General features: G+C 40.7%; 2 protein-coding genes across 2 annotated transcripts in view; both read right to left on the reverse strand.

Annotated features, from left to right (window-relative positions):
* Positions 1 to 1746: 1746 nt before the first annotated feature.
* Positions 1747 to 13422, reverse strand: GCSH (glycine cleavage system protein H). Its single transcript, XM_065925087.1, has 5 exons — positions 13142 to 13422; positions 9664 to 9743; positions 8462 to 8525; positions 3249 to 3380; positions 1747 to 2449 (listed from the first exon to the last, which is right to left on the reverse strand). The coding sequence occupies exons 1-5, from the start codon at positions 13287 to 13289 to the stop codon at positions 2352 to 2354; spliced, it is 522 nt and encodes a 173-aa protein (XP_065781159.1). The 5' UTR covers positions 13290 to 13422; the 3' UTR covers positions 1747 to 2351.
* LOC136157432 (polycystin-1-like protein 2) overlaps positions 13324 to 19354 on the reverse strand; it is a 107081-nt gene continuing 101050 nt past the window's right edge. Inside the window, exons 41-44 of the mRNA XM_065919327.1 lie at positions 19145 to 19246; positions 18505 to 18636; positions 17220 to 17371; positions 13324 to 13483 (exon numbers count right to left, since the gene is read on the reverse strand). Of these exons, the coding sequence (XP_065775399.1) occupies positions 13324 to 13483; positions 17220 to 17371; positions 18505 to 18636; positions 19145 to 19246 (546 nt within the window). The remainder of the gene's footprint in view (positions 13484 to 17219; positions 17372 to 18504; positions 18637 to 19144; positions 19247 to 19354) is intronic.

The raw sequence follows: 19354 nt of genomic DNA on the forward strand, positions 1-19354 counted from the left end.
TCTAGTGGTTTCTTTATTAAAACTTAAAGCTGTCAACTTTGGGGAAATGAAAAAAAAAAGAAATTTAACCCTCAGGGTTTCCTGTTCCATTTCTTGAGTTTTATTTAGAGAGCATTATTCAAAACATGTATTAAGCTTCTCTATTAAGACCAAAATGATTCAAAGGAATGAGGTCTGAGAAACTGAATTCTTTGTTTAGTCCACTTGAAGGGCCATTCAACAACTATTATTTTCAGCAGCACTGTAACAGAAAAGAGGATTGAATTGGCTCTATATTCTAAACTGTGAAAGAACAAGTTGTGATAGTTGTTTTTGATCCCATCCCCTTCCCCCATCAGACTCCCAATTCAGTTCAGTCATTCAGCTGTGTCCCAACTCTTTCAACCCCATGCACTGCAGCACACCAGGCTTCCCTGTCCATCACCAACTCTTGGAGCTTGCTCAAACTCATGTCCTTTGAGTCAGTGATGCCATCCAACCATCTCATCCTCTGTTGCCCCCTTCTCCTTCTGCCTTCAATCTTTCCCAGCATCAGGGTTTTTTCCAGTGAGTCAGTTCTTCGCATCATGTGTCTAAAGTATTAGAGCATCAGCATCAGTCCTTCCAGTGAATATTCAGGACTGATTTCCTTTAGGATTGACTGGTTTGATCTCCTTGCAGTCCAAGGGACTCTCTCAAGAATCTTCTCCAACATCACAGTTCTTCAGCACTTAGCTTTCTTTACGGTCCAAGTCTTACATCCATACATTACTGCTGGAAAAACCATAGCGTTGACTAGATTCCCATTTAAATATATATATTTGGCTATGTCACACATCTTGTGTGGTCTTAGTTCCCCAACCAGGGATTGAACCTGGGCCCCAGCAATGAAAGTGCCTAACTTTCATTGCATAGTGAGAGTCCTAACCACTTGCTCTCCAGGGAATTCCCTTGTCTTTTTATAGTAACATACATTTGCTAAGGAACTGATAGTGAATCAGGAAATGTGAAAACCCTAACCATAACTTCCCAGCTCTTATCCTTTCCATCACCTCATCTGTGAAATGGCAGTAGTTATGGATATGCCCTACCGAGCTCTATCGTAAAGACCAAAGAAGGTAATGCATGAGAGCACCTTTAAAATAAAATTTAATTATTTAGACTAAGATGAGCAATTATTACTCATCCCTTTCTACTTCCAAAGCAAATAGTCAGATTATTAACAGACAGTTCAGCAGTGATAGGGCTACTGGCTCAGTCCTGGAAAGAAGCATTCATTTTGCAGAAGAACAGGAAAGGCTTGTATGTTACTTACCTATCTACATACTCTAGGGTCTCATGTTTGCTCTTTATTTACCAGAAGATAGTAATGCCTAAATACTTCCCTTCTCCAGTTTTGGGAAAATGATAGAAGAGTTTGTTCTTGCTGTATACTATGTTGGCCACAAGTTTCACTGTGTCCACTTCTATTCCCATTACTTATGTGGCTTAGCTTTCTTAAGGTTGTCATGTGCTAGACTGGTCACAATTTCACCTTTTCTTGTTTCTACTCCAATCTTCTAATTTAGCATGACGGAAAAACAAGGTCAGTGATTTCTTTTTCAGTACATTAAAGATGATAAAAAAATAGTACTTGATGTTATTGGGCAATTAGATCTTTGCTTAAGAAAAGCCAGATTTGTGACTAAAAGGAAACATTTTCTTGGAACTTTCTCATTGTCATGACTTAAATTTCCTTTAAAAAAAAAAAAAAAGACTTCCCATAAGTTAAAATTAGCATCTTTATAAATACCAGGAAACATACTATGAAATATTAACAGCAGAACAAAATACATGATTAAGAAGTTGAATATTTTATTATTAAATTGTTTATTCTCCTGCAAGGCTGTTGCTTCACTGTATAAAAATAGCACCAGCAAACACAGTATATTGCAAAATTAAGACAGTAATATTCTTCACTGGACATTATACAACTAACAAACTTTTCTCCACTGGGAGTTATTTCTAGTGGGAAGATCATTTTGACCCAAATCCAAGGATAGCTGTAAGCAAGTTACAATGTCATATAAGGTATAAGATAACCATGTTATCCTTGAATTACATAATTTTTATAATTAGTTTTATCAGAGATAATTTCAGGAATTCTGAATATTATAACTGGAGCCTAGCCTAAAAATCACAGGATGCTGTGGAAAAGATACACAGTGTTTATCTGAAGGCATTAGAAAGTTAAGGGGTATTTTCTTCAGGAAACATTGTTACAAGTAGTTTCTTTTGCTAAAAGTTGCTTTTTAAATATCTATCCACCACTAATTTAAGACAACTATGCTAGATTAAGTTGTTTCAAAGTAATTTATTTAGGGGTTCCATTTTCATTCCTCAATAGATTTTATGTATTTTTCATATGCTTCTTCACTCATTAGTTCATCTAGTTCTGAAGGGTTACTGAATGTCATCTTGATCAGCCAACCTGCAACCAAAAAAAGTATCGTACATTCCAAATCACCTTTTAAAAGAGAAAGTCAAATTCATTCAAAAATTAAATTGACTGCCTCAAAATTAATCTAGTATTCTTTACATAAATTTTAACCTTAAGAATTAAATTAATATTCCTTACATATAGTAACTGAAAAGAACCAGAAGAAATTGTACCATCACAGATTAAGAAATCTTAGGTTGTAGTTAATAAGCATTAACAACTTTACACAGGGATCCAAATATACAGGTATATAAATAAGGAATACCAACACTGTAACTACTAAATTAATGGCATTAGAAAGCATTAGAAGAGAGAAGTAGCTGATAGGAAATAGAAAACTACAACTTAATGCTAATTTTGCATTTTATTGGCTGTTTGACCTTACCAAAGAAATCCTTTGAGAATTTCATCTACGAAAGGGAAAAAACTGCTACTAGTTTACTTTACCACGTTATTAGGAAGACGAAGATATCAGAAAACTGAATGCAATAAATATTGTTACCACCTTTATCACAAAATGTGATTAGATGCTTTATGACTGAAGAGGTAAGTACTTTGAAGTATTTACAATGAATCTACAATTACAATACTAAGAACCCTATAAAATTAGGCAATGCTTTTATTGACAGAGGTCTAAAACATAACCTAACCTGTGTTTTTCCTTTTTAAAGCAGAATATCTATTATAATACTAAGAAGTACAAAAAGAAATCACAATCAGTTAAAGATTGCTTTATAGTCTAGATTAAATGTTAACTGCAGCAAACAATCCTTAAAAATTTCCAACTTACCATCTTCATAACAAGACTTGTTGACAAGTCCTGGATTTTCTGCTAGAGCTGTATTAATTTCAGTTACTTCTCCTGATAGAGGGGAATAGAGTTCACTAGCAGCTTTCACACTTTCCAAAGCACCAAACTCCTCTAAATTGAGAAAATTAAAGAAAATATTAAATGTCAAAAGTTAGTGATCCCAAAATACAAAACAGAGAAAAGTGATCACCTCTATAGTCATAAAAAGATCTAAAGATCTTTAAATAAAACCATAGGTTTAAAAAAAAAAAAAAAAAAAAAACCATAGGTTTTGTCATGTGAGATCTTCACTTATACAATTTGTAGCCTGACAACATTGCCCCATCCAAACAGCATAGTGTAACTAGAACACAAGTAGAAAACCATAGTCTTATTTGCTCAAGGGGTCAGAGGATTGAGTATGGGCCTGCCAAAGTGGAAAAGTAGTCAATATAAAGATCTCAAAATGTTCCACAGACCCACATATTGGAATTAGCAGAGAATCTCAAAATAGCTGTTATAAAATCACAGTGAGTGAATGTTTGGGGGAATACCTCCAAAAAACTAATAATTAAAAAAATGGACATTCTAGAACTGGAAAGCCTATCTAAAAATACTCACTAGATGGCACTAATAGTCGACTGGATACAGAAGAAAGGATCAATGAACATGAAGAAAGACCATCTAAAATGGATCTGAACTGAATGTGAATATAACATACCAGTTTGTAGGGGTAGAGCTAAAGTAGTGCTTAGAAGGAAAAAAAATCTTTTGTTCAGTCACCCTGTCATGTCCGACTCTTTGCAATCCCATGGACTGCAGTGCACCAAGCCTCCCTGTCCCTCACCATCTCCTGAAGTTTGCCCGACTTCATGTCCATTACATCCATGATGCCATCCAGACATCTCATCCTCTGACACCCTATTCTTCTGCCCTCAATCCTTCCCAGCATCAGGGTCTTTTCTATTGAGTCAGCTCTTTGGATCAGATGATCAAAATACTGAAGCTTTAGCTTCAGCATCAGTTCTTCCAATCAGTATTCAGGGTTGATGATTTCCCTCAAGATTGACTGGTTTGATCTCCTTGCTGTCCAAGGGACTTTCAGGAGCCTTCTCCAGCACCATAGTTTGAAGGCATCAATTCTCTGGCGCTCTGCCTTCTTTACAGTCCAGCTCTGACAACCTTACGTGACCACTAGGAAGACCACAGCCTTGACTGTACAGAGCTTTGTTGGCAGAGTAATGACTTTGCTTTTCAACACACTGTATAGGTTTGTCATCGCTATTCCTGCCAAGAAGCAATTGTCTTCTGATTTCATGGCTGCAGTCACCATCTGCAGTGATTTTTAGAGCCCAAGAAGAAGAAATCTGTCACTACTTCCACCTTTTCCCCTTCTATTTGACATGAAGTAATGGGACCAGATGCCATGATCTTAGTTTTCAGTGTTGAGCTTCAAGTCAGCTTTTTCACTTTCCTCCTTCACTGTCACCAAGAAGCTCTTTAGTTCTTTACTTTCTGCCATTTAGTGGTACATACCTTTCTGTGGTATCATCTGCATATCTGAGGTTGATGTTTCTCCCATCTTTTTTTTTTTTTTTTGACTGCACTGGGTGTTAGTTGCGATACACAGGATCTTTAGTTGCGGCATGCAGGCTCTTAGTTGTAGCATATGGGATCTAGTGTACTTGACCAGGGATCGGACCCAGGTCCCCTGCATTGGGGGGCACAGAGTCTTAGACACTAGACCACCAGGGAAGTCCCTTTCCCACCTATCTTGATGCCAGCTTGTAACTCATCCAGCCCAGCATTTCTCATGATGTGCTCAGTGTATAGGTTGGTTAGACAAACAGAGTGCTAGTAGCCAGCCCTGTCCTACTCCTTTCTCAATCTTGAACCAATCAGTTGTTCCATACAGGGTTCTTACTGTTGCTTCTTGACCTGCATACAGGTTTCTGAGGAGACAGATAAGATGGTATGGTATCACCATCTCTTTAAGAGCTTTTCACAGTTTGTTATGATCCACACAGTCAAAGCCTTTAGTGTACTCAATGAAACAGAGGTAATAGTAATGTCTTGAGGTTTTATTTAAAAATAACATCTTAAAATCAATGACCTGGCTTCTAAAGATACTAGAAAATGAACAAAAGAAGGCAGTTTATAGAGAAGAGGCAGCATTCAAAGGAAGCGATGACACTTTTGATTCTTATTTTAAAAAAATTATTTTTAGGGACTTCCCTGGTGGTCCAGTGGTTAAGAATCCACATGCAGGGGTCATGGGTTCAATCCCTGATCCAGAAAGGCTCCCACATGCTGTGGAGCAACTAAGCCTGTGTGCTGCAACTACTGAGCCCATGAGCCACAACTACTGAAGCCCACACACCTAGAGCTCATGCTTCGCAACAAGAGAAGCCACTGAATGAGAAGCCCCTGTGCTCCAGCTAAAGAACAGCCCCTGCTCCCCACAACTAGACAAAAGCTCTTGCAGCAATGAATACCCAGCACAACAACAACGAAGAATCAAACTAGACTTTAGCTGCCACTCATCCCAAGGGAGACAGCATTTTACAGTATAGATAAAAAATCAATTTAAGAAAAACCATGGAAACCAACAAATCCACAAATTCCCAGAAGCAAGAAAACATTAAGTTGGAGGAAGAAAATAAAGCTATGAAAAAATAAATGGAAAGTAGAAAATTTAGCATAGTAGAAATTCTTTCAAGAGATTGATAAAATTGGTTAAGAGCTAGCAAGACTGATGCACATTCTTTCAGAAAAAGAGGTGGAAAATAAGTTAGAAATTTCTAAACTTATTCTATGTGGCAAATAGAACAGATTCCAAAATTTGACACAGCCATTTTAAGAAAATACCAGTATCTCTCATGAACATAATGTAAAAAACAGCAAATCAAATTCAACAGTACATTTGAAAGAAACAATTCTTATACAATGACTACTAGGAATCCAAGGTTGGTTAAACAGTCAAAATGAATGTTTAATACTCAAAAATGAATCATCATTCATCACATTAACAAGAAAAACCCTTCAATCATGTCAACATATGGAGAAAATTCAACAAAAATTCAACATCCACAAATGATAATCTCAGCAAACTAGATATAGAAGGGAACTACTTCATCTGATAGTAGGCATCTGTGAAAAATCCCACAGCTAAATATACCTAAAAATGAAATGTTCAATCTCTGTGAACCTTGGTATGGACCTGAGTTGCCCATACCGTACCCTTTCTCAGTTCACAGTGCCCTTGATGGTGATTTTGTGGTAATCGCTAGACCAAAACAAATACCTAACATTTCAGTTTATTAAGAGATCAGGTCCAAACTACCTAGAAAGTTTTTACATCCTAACAATTGAGCAGTTTAAAAAAAATACAGAAATTGAACAAATAGAATTTTCATTCTTAATTACAATTTACAGATATACATGTGTCTGCTGCATATTGTGTAAGTTCTCCATCAGGGAATCAGGTCATATCAACCAATGCCCAACTTCATGCTCCACACCAACGTGTAGTACTTGCTTCAAAGATACATTACCCAAAGTAATAGAGTAAGATCCAAAATTGAAATTGTTAACTTCACTGATTCTTAGTTTGTGCTGTGTCCAACAGATGTTAAAAATTAAAAATATCCCACAGCACCTCATGTTACTGGGGTATATAACCTGGGAACTATGAAGATAGACAAAGATATCTTAGAGAAGACACAATGTTTTATACATAAATATGACAAAATATTCATAAAATACATATCTGAAAAAGGTTCTGTATCTAGAATTTATAAAAGATGCCTAAAATCAATGGTAAAAAAGATAAATTAGACTTGAAACTTCACAAAGATGTGAGTGGCAAAAAGCACATGGAAAGGTGAATAATCTGTCACTAGGGAAATGCATGTTAAAGCCACAATGAGATATGTTGTACATGAAACTCTGATACTGTTGGTGAGAATACAAATGGTATAACCACTTCAGCAAACACAACGGGATACCTCTGGCATAAAAAGCAAATTACTGAGCACTTAATATGAATATATCTCATACTCATGACAGTAGACAAAAGAAGCCAGGCATAATATTGTCCAATTCCTTTTAAATGAAGTTAAAGAATAGGCAGAAGTAATCTATGGTGACAGAAATCAGAGAAGAGATTATCGTTTGTCAAAACTCTTTGGTTATACAGTTAAGGCCTAGATCTAGTTAAGATCTAGATCTGGGCATTTTCACCATATGTAAATTTCACATCAATTTAAAAAACACCTTTGGCAGAAAGTTTAAAGCATTCATTAGTTTAAGGAGGTTACTCAACGTATTTTTATTAATGGAAATTTTAAAATTAAGCATAAAAAAGAAAACAACTGATGTACAGATAAAAAGAAAGTTTAAACAAGATAAGTGATAGGGAAAGTTTAAGCAGAAAAAGATATGGCCAATATTGTCAAAGATATTTAGAAAACAGATACTTAAATTCTCTAGCACTGTCTTATATATGTCAAGGAGCCCATGAATAATAATACATGTGGTTCCACTGCTTGACATTTATCAAGTACTAATCTCCGTGGTAAAGAATCCACCTGCCAATGCAAGAGACATGAGTTCCATGCCTGGGTCAGGAAGGGGAGAAAATGGCAACTCACTCCAAGATTCTTGCCTGGAAAATCCCATGGACAGAGGAGCCTGGTGGGCCACAGTCCAAAGGGTTACAAAAGAGTTGGACACAACTTAGTGACTAAACAACAACAAATCTTATGCTGGATATTATGCTAATTTCATTTAATCTTTACAACCACTATATGAGGCAGTTATTATTATGCTAACTCACAGATGAGATTAAGTAATTTCCCCCAAATCACACAGCTGATATGTTGAGGGACCTGGATTTAAAACCAGATTCTGATTCACGAGCTCATGTTCTGATATACTTTACTGCCTCCAAAGAAAAGCAGATTTTATTTTTTAAACTTAAGAGACTTCAGCTATATTATATCACTAATGCATCAATGTGTGGCAGGGATGGTGCTAAAAGCCATTTCCCTCTACTTCCTACCTTCCATTATAAAATATGAAAATGTTCACTATTCTCCTTATCATCATTCCTTACAGCTAGGGATGGCAATAGGACACAGACAAATTATTACTCAAGATAAAGAAAACTCATGGCATGAATCATGACACACCAAGATGAGAAAAACACTCACCTTGTTTGTTCAACTTTGTCCCAACTTCAGGCAGACTACAGTAAACAACATCTCCCAAAGCTTCCTTTAAAAAACAAAAACAAAAACAATCTCTAAGAAATCAAATTAAACCTAGTAATTAGGAACAAGCCAAACACTTAATCCCTTTAATTCAAATAGTATATACTTTACACTTGAAGGGTCAAATTCTCTGTTTTTTCTTATAACCCTTTAAAAATGCAAAATTATTCTTACCTCAGGACTTGCAAGAAAACATGCCATCAGCTGGCCTACAGGTGGCAGTGACCCTTGTCACCAACCATATGCCCCCGAAAAGATGACTAGCTCCTTTAAGAACAAACACACTTTGTGCTTCTCCACTTCTGCAATTTTACTGAAGACCTTTCTCCTATTGCATTTGCTGACTAATCAATATTGATCTCTCCATCAAGTGAGTGGGTTACAACCCCTTGTACGACTCAGGTCATCCATCACATATTGTTTTGCATGTCGTTTTCCATGTTAAATGATTTCCCCTCATAAACTTGAGGAGAGGAGGACAATATTTATAGAGTATTTCACAGAGCATTCTGTACTGGGCCTCAGGTACACAGATATGCCCACAAAGATACAGCTGTCATTGATTCTCAGTACATGAGATCCCAGCATTTCTGAGGAATACCATATCCTCCCATCAGTTAATATCCCCTGCCCCCTCATCTCCCCACCCCACCCAGAGGTCCAGTTGAAAAGTCACTGATCCATATCGCTATTTGGCTTCTAGTTTTCTTTACACAATATCAAACTAGAGGCTCAGTGGCAATAGTGGATTAGTTGAGATAAACTCTAAATAAAAAGTTTATCTTTGTATAATCTGTGCCATTCCAGGTGTTCCCTCTTCAAGTCCCCAGGTCATGTGTATATCACTATTATCCACAAAACACTAACACTCCAGCCCTTTTGCTTGCTCTGCTGCTTTCCTTAACTGCCCCAATGTGAAACAAACATTTCTCTTGAATTTATTTTTTAACTGTTAACCTTTTAATCTCTTAAAACACTGTACATTTTCCTGTGTTTTCCTTTTTCCACCTATAACATGTTCTTCTAAGAGCCTTTAAAGGGCCCAAGATACTAAAGGGCAGAATAAACAATTTTTAAAATATAAAGACAATCTAATTTAGGTGAGGGCAGACTGTTTTAAATATTTCAAGACAATCCAGTACCTGTGCAAAATTGCTGATTCCCACTGTTCCAACACCGTTTTCTGTTGTTACCCATTCGTGTTTTTCTGTGAATTTCCGCACTAAAATAAAGACCAATATTTCAGAAAAGCAGTGGCATCACTTCTTTAATTTTTTTTTCATATCAATGCTATCAAAAGGCAAGGCCTTCCCAGTATATGTTTGACTTATTGACATTGTCATTCAACAGTATACTGCCCAGGACAAAACAGATCATGTGAAAAGAGACATCTCAACAGTGGTATTATTTAGGCAAAGATGGCTTGATGTGAACACCTGTGGATCTTCTGGCAATTTGATTATTTGTACTGAACATTACTCAGTCTAAATCATACACACAAATACTGGAGCACATTTCAAATGTATACCTATCGATTACTGGTCTGTCTTGCAGAAAGAAGTCTGTCCCTCTGAAGAAAGAGTGATGAAGTTTTGGGAGCATAAAGACTGCTCATAAATGATTTAACCTAAAAAATAATGTGCTTCTTTAGGTAGAGCTGTGTCAGGAATAAAACTGACCTTGAACAATTATAACTTGACTAAGTTCTTGATTCTACTTTAACTGAATTCAAGTCAGCCCTTGAATAACTGGCTACCATCATTATGAGAAGCAAATTATACCATCAGAACTCAGTTGTCACCTCAGAGTTACGACATTAACCCGTAGAAAGGCAAGCTCTGCTCAACATTCACTAGACAGGCTAGCCCTTGGCTTTATAACCTGCTTCTTTTCAAACACAAAGATAGTCTAACTACTCAAGGATTCCTGGAACAAAGACCTACCAAAATTTGAGTGATGTGAAAAAAATTACATAGGAATTAATAGTACTTGCTTAGAAGAATAAAATTTTTTATAAAGCATATCTTCTTAAATATATACCACATTCTGAAATGAGGCTGTTTTCCAAAAGTACAGAAATTAATATGAAAATGGCTCATTAATCTCAATACTGTTTTAAAAGAAGTATTGCTAGTTCACTCTTACCACAACCCAAAAGATAACTGTACTTAAAACATTAAACTCTCTTGATTACACAGCTCTGATACATAGCAGAATGTAAATAAAAAGTATTAATTTCCACCCCATCATTAAATAACTTGAATATCATACTCCTCAGTGGAAGAGGTTGCAAAATCTCACAAAGTCAGTTGCTTCGCTCCACTTCAAATTACTGAATGCTTCAAGTCAATTCGATGTTTCCCTAAGGTTAAGGTTTGTTTGTACTTAGTGTTCTGACTGCAACCCACTCTCCCCACTGCCTTTTCTTGACTTTCAGATCTCAGCTTAGAAACTCTTCCTGCCAGCAGCCTTATCTAGCTCTCCAAGCCTGGGTTCCTGGGCTGTCCAGCCTGCTCCGCCAGCACTCTGCACCTCTCCCCCCAACACATTCACGGCACTTAACATGCTACAGATGCAGTCCTTCTGTCACCTTCCCCCGGGAGTAGACCAAGCACAAAGCAAGCAAGAGCAGGGTTTATTGCATTTGTAGCCCCAGTTCTAAACACTGTCCTTGGCATATAGTAAGCACTCAAAAGTTGGAGGGAAGTAATATTTTAAACTGTTAAGAGGATTCTGAGTAAAATATCTAGTATATAGTTATCTGGCTACAGCACTCAATTCTCCCTAACATTCTGTGACAACTCTAGAACTGGCAGTTTAAACTAATACACCTTTTTATAGAAAGGACTGGACAACCATAAATATGACTTCTCTGAGACTTCCTGACCTTGGTCTTGCCATCTTGCCTAACTGTAAAGATAATCTTGAGGAACTAGAGTACTCAACATTCAATTTTAGCAACTGAACAACCAGTTTAGAGGAAAAGGCAGCAACATTGCTAAGCTAAATGCACCCAGGTCCTGTTGGCCTCAAAGGCCATTAAGTCTTTATACCAGGCCACTCAGTTTAGGCTAAAAACAATGATTGGTACAATTCTCCTTTAACCCCAATGGGGAAAAAAGTGAACAGGAGATTAGGTAAATAGTTACTTTCTTCTGAGTCTTGAAAACAATGGGTTTCAGCCCCCAGAAAATAAAGTGTTTTGAGTAATTTATGAGAACTTTGCATTTTTCCCCTTTCAAAGTCAGTGAATCAAATACACTAACATTTGATCAATTTTCTGCTATTTGATTCTATACACTAATATTTAATAAGTAACATTATCAAGTACTATGTATCAGACTATATGTACAGCAGTTAAACACTGTTTCATTTCATCCAATAAGTCTGTAAAGTAGGGATTATCATTTCCATTTTTCCAGCGAGGGAAACAGAAGTGACCACCCAAGATCCCCTAGAGACGAAGTGTCAAAATTTGCAACTCAGTCTCTAGTATTGAAAACTCAGGTGTTCAACCAGATCATGGCTATTGATATCTTGGGCAATATTTAACTAGTTAACAGGACAATGCAAAAAAGTAATACTGAACTAACCAAAAAAATATAGGCTTGAAAGTCAACTATCTGAGAAATGCTTTTCCCTTATATTCAAATTAGTAATGTACTGATGTACCACCAAAAGATCTGAGAGATTACGGTGGGGAGTGGGGAAGAGATAAGTAAGCTTCGTTATGCTTGACTTTGAACTAAATTTACCAACTCTTCCAGTCCCAAACAGGTTTCTAAAACAACAAACTTAATGAGACAACAGCCACCAGGCCTGTGCTCCGAGTAAGAAGCCAGAGTTGGCGAAGAGGTGCAGAGTGCCTCACGTATTGGTGCGTGAAGTACAAGTTTCCCTCTGCGTTATCTTGCGCTAAAGTAGCACAGATGGCCAAGATATGTACGGGCAAGTCTCCCCGTTACTTCAAGCCCGTGTATGTAAGGCCTCGTTCCAGCCCAACACACATTCACGACTATCCTTTATATGCGACGATACAGACTTTAGCAGAACGTCCTCTGTGGAACCCAGGAGACTTTATCGCACTGCTTTAGGAAATAGTTGTCTGCAAAATTATGCTAGCTTTAGCTGGTAAAACTAGACCCAGTTCTTTAAGTTTCAATGAATGCTCTTGCTTTACTTTTACTTCAGAATTTACAGTGACGATATGTATAGCAAAGTAAAGCCTATTACTTGTCCTCACTCTTAGGGTGCACGATGCTCACAAATGCGAGGAACCTAAGGTCACGAAGGAGTTCAGCGACCTTGCTCGTGTCTGCAGCAGCGAGCGGCCGACGCTCCTGCCAGAACCGCCCCGGACACGGCGGCCGCGCGTGTTTTCAGTCTCCCCGCCCCCTCGCCCCGGCTTCCAACACGCAGGACAAAGGCTGCGGGGCTGTCCAAGCAGCTCAGGGAGATAGCAAGGCCCCGCAACACGGGATCCCAGCAACAAAAAGCGCGCACAGAGGTCGCCTCGCTGGACCCGGGCGGCCCGCGGCCGAGGACCCGAGGTAAGGATCAAGGCCCAGCCCCTTTCCCCCAAGGCAGCCCGGCTCGGCCCACGTGCCCGCCCGCACTTACCCGACAGCAGAGCAGGGCCGGTGCGCAGTGCCCGGACGGCACCCGCCCGCAGTCCCCATGGCCGCGGCGAGCAGGGCGCGCTGGGTGCCGAGATGGCGCGCAGACTGCCGACCGCGGCCCGCACGCTCCGCACCGCTTGCAGCGCCATGTTCGCACGGGTGCAGAGGGTCTCGGCGCGGCACCTAGAGCACCCCGGCCGGCGGGGGCGGGGTGGGGCGGAGCGGCCCCGGGCCGGAGCGAGCCGGAGCGAGCTGGCTGGACCGGGGGCGCGGGGGCGGGGCCCCGGGAGGGGCGGGGCCTAACAGGGCCGCACGCGGGAGGGGCGTGGACGCTCGGAAAGCCCTGAGGCCCGGAAGGGGCGGTGGCGAGGGGCGGGGACTGGTTCGTGGGCTAGGCGGGCCAGGCTGAGTTTGGCAGGGCGTCGGGGGCTGGGCTTCCCGGGAGTGGGGTGGGACCACGCGTTCAGGCGGTGCTTCTGGGCGAGTGAAAGCTGTAGGTCTGCATTTGTGACCTCCAAGACCCACCCGGGCTGTAAGAGGGACTCCAGGCAAGAGTGGTTCTCTTGGGTCCTCGGGAAGGCAGGATGCTCCCAGTCTTGTTAAAAGATGAGGTCCCCACCTTCTAAAGAGGATCAAGGTCACCCAGAGCAGTACTCATAGCAGATCCAAAGAATCATTTCAGCCAAAGTTGGTTGCTGGGCACTGGCCAAAGGCGCGCTAACACAAGTGCAGTTTCTCTTTGAGTTTTTGAAATATTGAAAACTTTATTACTTTGCATATTCCCAAAACCCCACAGTCTCCACAGAGGGGAGAAACCGAATCATGAAGCTCATAGAGGGGCAAGGACTTGAAGGCTCAGGAGTGGCTTCTGGTGGAGTCTCTACTGCAGGAGCTACTGCAGTAGCAGTCAAAAGGCAGAATTGAGACCCAACATGATCAACTCCTTACTCAATCAGCCCTGTGACTAAAACTTTAGGAGAAAAGCAGAAGACATGTCTCACCCAATCCAAGGAGACAGAAAATTAGGTTTGGGGAAAGCCCTCACCTTTAACACAGATTTTGTGGAGTGGGCAAGAATCAGCAAAGAAACAATGGAGCGAGAAACACCTGAATCTCCACACTGTCAATATTACAGGGTATACCTTGAAGTATATGCGTGTATATGTGCGAAAATGTGTGTGTGTGTGTTTGGGAGACCCAAATGTTGACCTGAGATTCTGCCTCACTTACAAAACTGGGGGATGTCAGCACATCTGTGCAGTGGTTTGCAGGGCCTGTCATGCTCCTCTGAGTAGTCTTTTCCTCTGAGTACGTCTTAGCCATTCACTGAGCCTTTGTTATGTGCCTGGGACCGTACAGACACTATCTTTGTAATCCTCACCAAACCCCTACTGGTAGGTATTATACTCATTTCACAGGTGAAGAGCTGGAGGCTTGGAAAGGTTAACTAACTTTCCCAGGAGTGGAATGAGGAAGACATTCCATGGCTTAAGCATACTGCATGACAGTAGCAGAACTTGCTCTTCAGTCCAATTTGCACTCAACTGCTCTTAAACTCAGTTCTACTTGCCACTGTTTGGGATGCTGACTGATTCACAGTGCTGTATTCTAAACTCCAGATCTTGGTTAATTTCCATAATATCAGTGTTTTGTTTTTATTGTTTTGTTGCAAGTCACTGCAGCATAATGCAAGCCATGCCCTAAAATATTTATTCCCAGCTTCAATAACTCATTTGATACAAAGAATAGGTTCACTTATCAATCTGTGGGCTATGTCATGGGCCCTTATGCCAAAGCAGTAGGAAGTGTGTCTTTTTTTTTTTAATGTAACAAACATTGAGGATTAAACATTTTTTTTCCATCTGATTATCTTTGTAGCATCCATGGCTTGATATGTGAAAGGTCATGTCATTACATCATTGGTACAGGCACCTGAAAATTCAGGTGGTTGTTTCTTTCAGGTGTCTCAAAGGGGTCTGCTCATCTCTTTGTGCAGATATATTTATTTCCCTCACAGAAATATAGTGGAAGAAGTTTACAACTTAATATTTACAGTCAATAGAGAAGTGGAGAATAGTTGGAAAAAGAAATGAAGAATTTATAACTAATTCAGATCTTAGAACTTTTCCTGTTTAAAACAATCTCTGTTTGGGTTGATTTCTGTGCCATATTTTCAGAAGACATGTGTACACTTTGCTATGAGTTATTTGATGAGTATCTGCAAATGTAGCTCATGACAAAATACATAATGGATGATGGGTTTTGGGGTGGATAGAAGATAAATCCCGCAAGGTTTTATGTGCATTGTCATGTTATGTGTCTCTTTGTTTGTAAAGGATCCTGGCTTTTTATTGTCTGTAGTAGGGTGGGATCCTGGTCAACCATCATAAAAGGAAATTTAGGCTCTCATCCAGATAGAAGGTGGGCAGTAGTTCAGCTTCATGGTTACACTAGCTGTTTAAAGACCTCATCAAGTATGCGTGTTCCTTTCATCTTTCTGCTCTGCCATCTTCAGATTGTACCCCGTGGTCTCAAGGTAGCTGTCAGAGTTCCAGCAGTCTTACACCAGACAGTGTCCAGCAGCCTTCGAACTTATCTCTTTTTTTTACCAAACTGACCTTTCCCAGAAGTGTCCCAGAGACCTCTTTTCAAAATTTTCATTGGCCAGACTGGATCATGTGGCCACCCTAAATGGCTCATTGTCAAGGGCTATTATTAAGACAGATTGAGATTTACTTTGAGATGGCTGCAGCCTCACCTTGCTGTGAGTCACGTGGGGTAGGGGTAGTGGCTACTTGAATAAATCAGGATTGTGTCAGCAAGGAGGAAAGCATGGAATGGATCTGGGGCAGGTAACCTAGAGTATCTGCTCCAATGGGTGTGTGAGGAGAGACAAGACAGGGTGAATTGGAGAAGATTCATCAGGTGCTTCCACTGTGCAGCAGAGGGGAAATGTGCACTTATCCTCACAGTTACCTGGAAGACTTTTTATTACCTAGATCTGTGGTTCTCAGAATTTAAAGCATGTTTATCATGTCTGACTGCACTTTGGAATTACCTAGGGGGCATAAAAAATATTGATGCCTGTGACCCAGAGATGCTGATAAATTGGGGTGAAGTCTGGGGTTTCTAGCATGTAGGCAAGATTGAAAACCACTAATATAGATCAGCAGTTCTCAAAATATTGCCTAAAGAACACTAGCCCTGATTGAAGTTCTGTAATACCAGAAGCATTGGTTACAGGGGTTTGGGAATCATTACACATATTATTGCTCACACTTATCCCAGGAGATTCACAGTGCACATTTAGCATATTAATTGCTCTAACAATTCCCATGCTAAAGAATTTATATGTCCAGTGATTCCCACATTTGATCTAGAAACATCTACGGGAGGACAACACCTGTTTTGAGTTGAATTGTGTCCCCTAATGAGATAGGTTGAAGTCCCAGCCCCCATACTGGGGAGAAGGCCATGTGACAACTGAGGTAGAGGTTACAATGATGCACCTACAAGCCAAGGAATGCCAAGGATTGCTGGCACATGCTAGAAGCTAAAAGAGAGGATTCCTTCATAGAGCCTACCACAAGAGCATGGCCCTGTCGGCACCTTGATTGTAGACTTCTATCCTCCAGAACTGTGGAGCAATACATTTTCATTGTTTTAAGCTACCCAGTTTGTGGTACTTTGTTCTGGCAGCCCTAGCAAACTAATAGGACATCCATTTGCATCTGTTGGACCACATTTTGGGAAACCCTGAACTAGAATCATTCAAAGGCAACTCCTGACTGACCAAGAAGATGAAATAATTAGTCTGTAGAGGGGATCTTTTCCTCACGAACTCCAGACGATATTTGTTTTATTTCTAGGAGGAAATACATTTGAACGGTATCACAGTGGTAGCAACTATATGTATGTATTTCTCTTTTCTTTTTTTGCTTGCCAGGCTTGGTGACTCTAATATGGACACAGAAAAGTTCTAACCTGGAGAGATTACAGAATCACTTGTAAGTGTAGGCCTAGTGTGCTGGCCTTCCCCTATTCTACAGATCATGCCTGGACCAACAGCTTAAATTTACGGCATAGTTGAAACAGGTTGAGGGGGCCAGGCCTCAGACAACAACTCAGGCTGCTCACTGCTGCTTCCAGGCTCCTGTCTTTTACATTTAATGCCCAGAAAACTGAGTATCTTCATCAGTAGCAAATCGACGATCTCTCCTTCCTCCGACAGCTGCAGGGGGAAAAAGAACCATGTGACTTAGGTAGAGTTATTCTCTTCAGGGGCTCTTCTTTCTTATGGGGAGACCATGGTTTTATCATTCACTTTGGTCCCTGCTGAAGTTATATCACTGTTTAGAGTTGCTTTTGTTTTGGAATTGACCTCCTTCTGGGAATCTGAAGAGTATTCACTCCTGCCTTTATCCCCAGGGATTTCCTTCTTCCCCTCCTTTGAAAATGACAAGATGTCCTCTACCACCCCCCACAAAGGCTATTAGGAATTTGTGTACAAAGACCCTCATGTGTTGCTTCTGGGAATGTGAAATAGAGAAGAGTTTGGTGGTTTCTCAAATTTAAACCAAGGTGACCATATGACATCTTGAAATAAATTTCTAGCCCCAAGATGGAACCACTCCTTCCCAGGGTGCCGTGTCAGCAAATTGAAACTTGGATACCTTTTGTGTTTCTGTAAAGGCTCCCCCAGCAATGCAGTATATCCAATCAGCCAGTCCCCAGACGCCAGACCACTCCAGGCTGTATACTTAATTCCCCTTCCTTCTCACCCCAAACAAGGCTGACTCTGTGGTCCTGGCCAATCAGATTATTTTCTGTTTTCTACTTCCTTATCCTTTATTCTTTATCCTATACAAGTTTCCTGCCTTACATCCCATTTTGCAGATCTCTGAATGGATATAGTCCACTTCATGAAATATTAACTTTTGTCTGTCATCACCTAAATCCAAGGGGTTCTCAGTCTTGACTGTACATGCAGACCACACAAGAAATTTTAGGAATACCAGTGGCTGGATTCTTCCCCCAGGGTTTCTGTTTTTATTTGTCCCAGGTGCAGTAGCAGGCATTTCCAGAAGTCTCCAGATGATTCTAGTGTACAGGCATAGCTGGGAATCACCGGTATAATGAACAGAGTCCCAAGCTGAGAATTGGAGACGTGATTATAGTCTCCCTTTCATTTGCTATGATCTTGTGGAATTACTGTCCTCCTTCTGGGCCTCAGTTTCCCTTCCCGTGAAATGAGGGCCTTGAGCTACAGTGATCCTTTAGTTCCCCTAATGTCTGATGCTGCTCAGCCAAGCTCTTCCTAGTTCAAGGTCAGTGACTTTTGACGACTAAGCCAAAGGGACACACCTGATAGTATTTTTGCTCCTCATTGAACGCCACCAGGATGACGGAGATAAACAGATTCAGCACCACAAATGTCATGAAAACGATGCAGGACCCAATTAGGAAGGAGCCAAGCACTGGGCTGTAGTCCAGGACCTGTCAGGAAGAGAACCAGAGTCATCCCTCAGGGTTGTGTGTGCCCGTGCCCACTTACCTCAGCAGCCACCCTCCGAGGGAAGCTGGTCCTTAGAGCTAGGCAGATCCTGGAGCCAGGATGTTTCCCTTCTGCCTGGGGGCTGGGAGTGTGGGCAGCGCTCTCAAAAGCTGCCCAGAGATGGAAAGGGCAGCCCCTCTCTTCCCCACTGCTGCCGTTTCCAGTATGGGCGTCATTCTGGCTAGGCCCAGGAGCATTCCCTTCCAGACACCCGCCAGCACAGCCTTCCCCTGATTAGCCAGTGTCTGATGTTCTGTAGACAGGGGTCCCCAGGGTGAGCTGTAGGAACCTTTTTATTTGTGCAGAGTTGCCCTGTGCTTGCCAGGCCATGGACCCAAGGGGTGACATCCACTGCAGAGGCATTTGAGGAGGTGCTTTCTCTAATTTTCATAAAGGTTTGGTGTTGATGGTAGTGTCCATACCCCTATCACTGCCTCTCTCCCCCATTACCTCCTCATAGTTGAAGATTCCCAGCTGAAGGCTGATCATTGTTTCTGCCGCATCAAAGAGAGTTTTGTAGGAACGGAGTTTCCAACCAAAGATTAAATTTGACTGTTAAGGAAAGAGTCCTTATGAACAAGGAAAGAAACCATGCTACCCCCAAAGGGTGTTGTTTGACAGTAGAGTCAAGAGTCTGAATCAGCCACATCCTTGGCCTAG

Source organism: Muntiacus reevesi, chromosome 2 (assembly GCF_963930625.1).
Source record: "Muntiacus reevesi chromosome 2, mMunRee1.1, whole genome shotgun sequence".
Lineage (NCBI taxonomy): Eukaryota > Metazoa > Chordata > Mammalia > Artiodactyla > Cervidae > Muntiacus > Muntiacus reevesi.

Bases quoted from the DNA above. Each gene is read 5' to 3' on its own strand.
- GCSH (XM_065925087.1), bottom strand. From the start codon at position 13,289: ATGGCGCTGCAAGCGGTGCGGAGCGTGCGGGCCGCGGTCGGCAGTCTG. The intron at 9,744-13,141 runs GTAAGTGCGGGC...TCTTTATTTTAG, and splicing joins CGGCCCTGCTCTGCTGTCGG to TGCGGAAATTCACAGAAAAA. The intron at 3,381-8,461 runs GTGAGTGTTTTT...TTCTCAATTTAG, and splicing joins GACAAAGTTGAACAAACAAG to AGGAGTTTGGTGCTTTGGAA.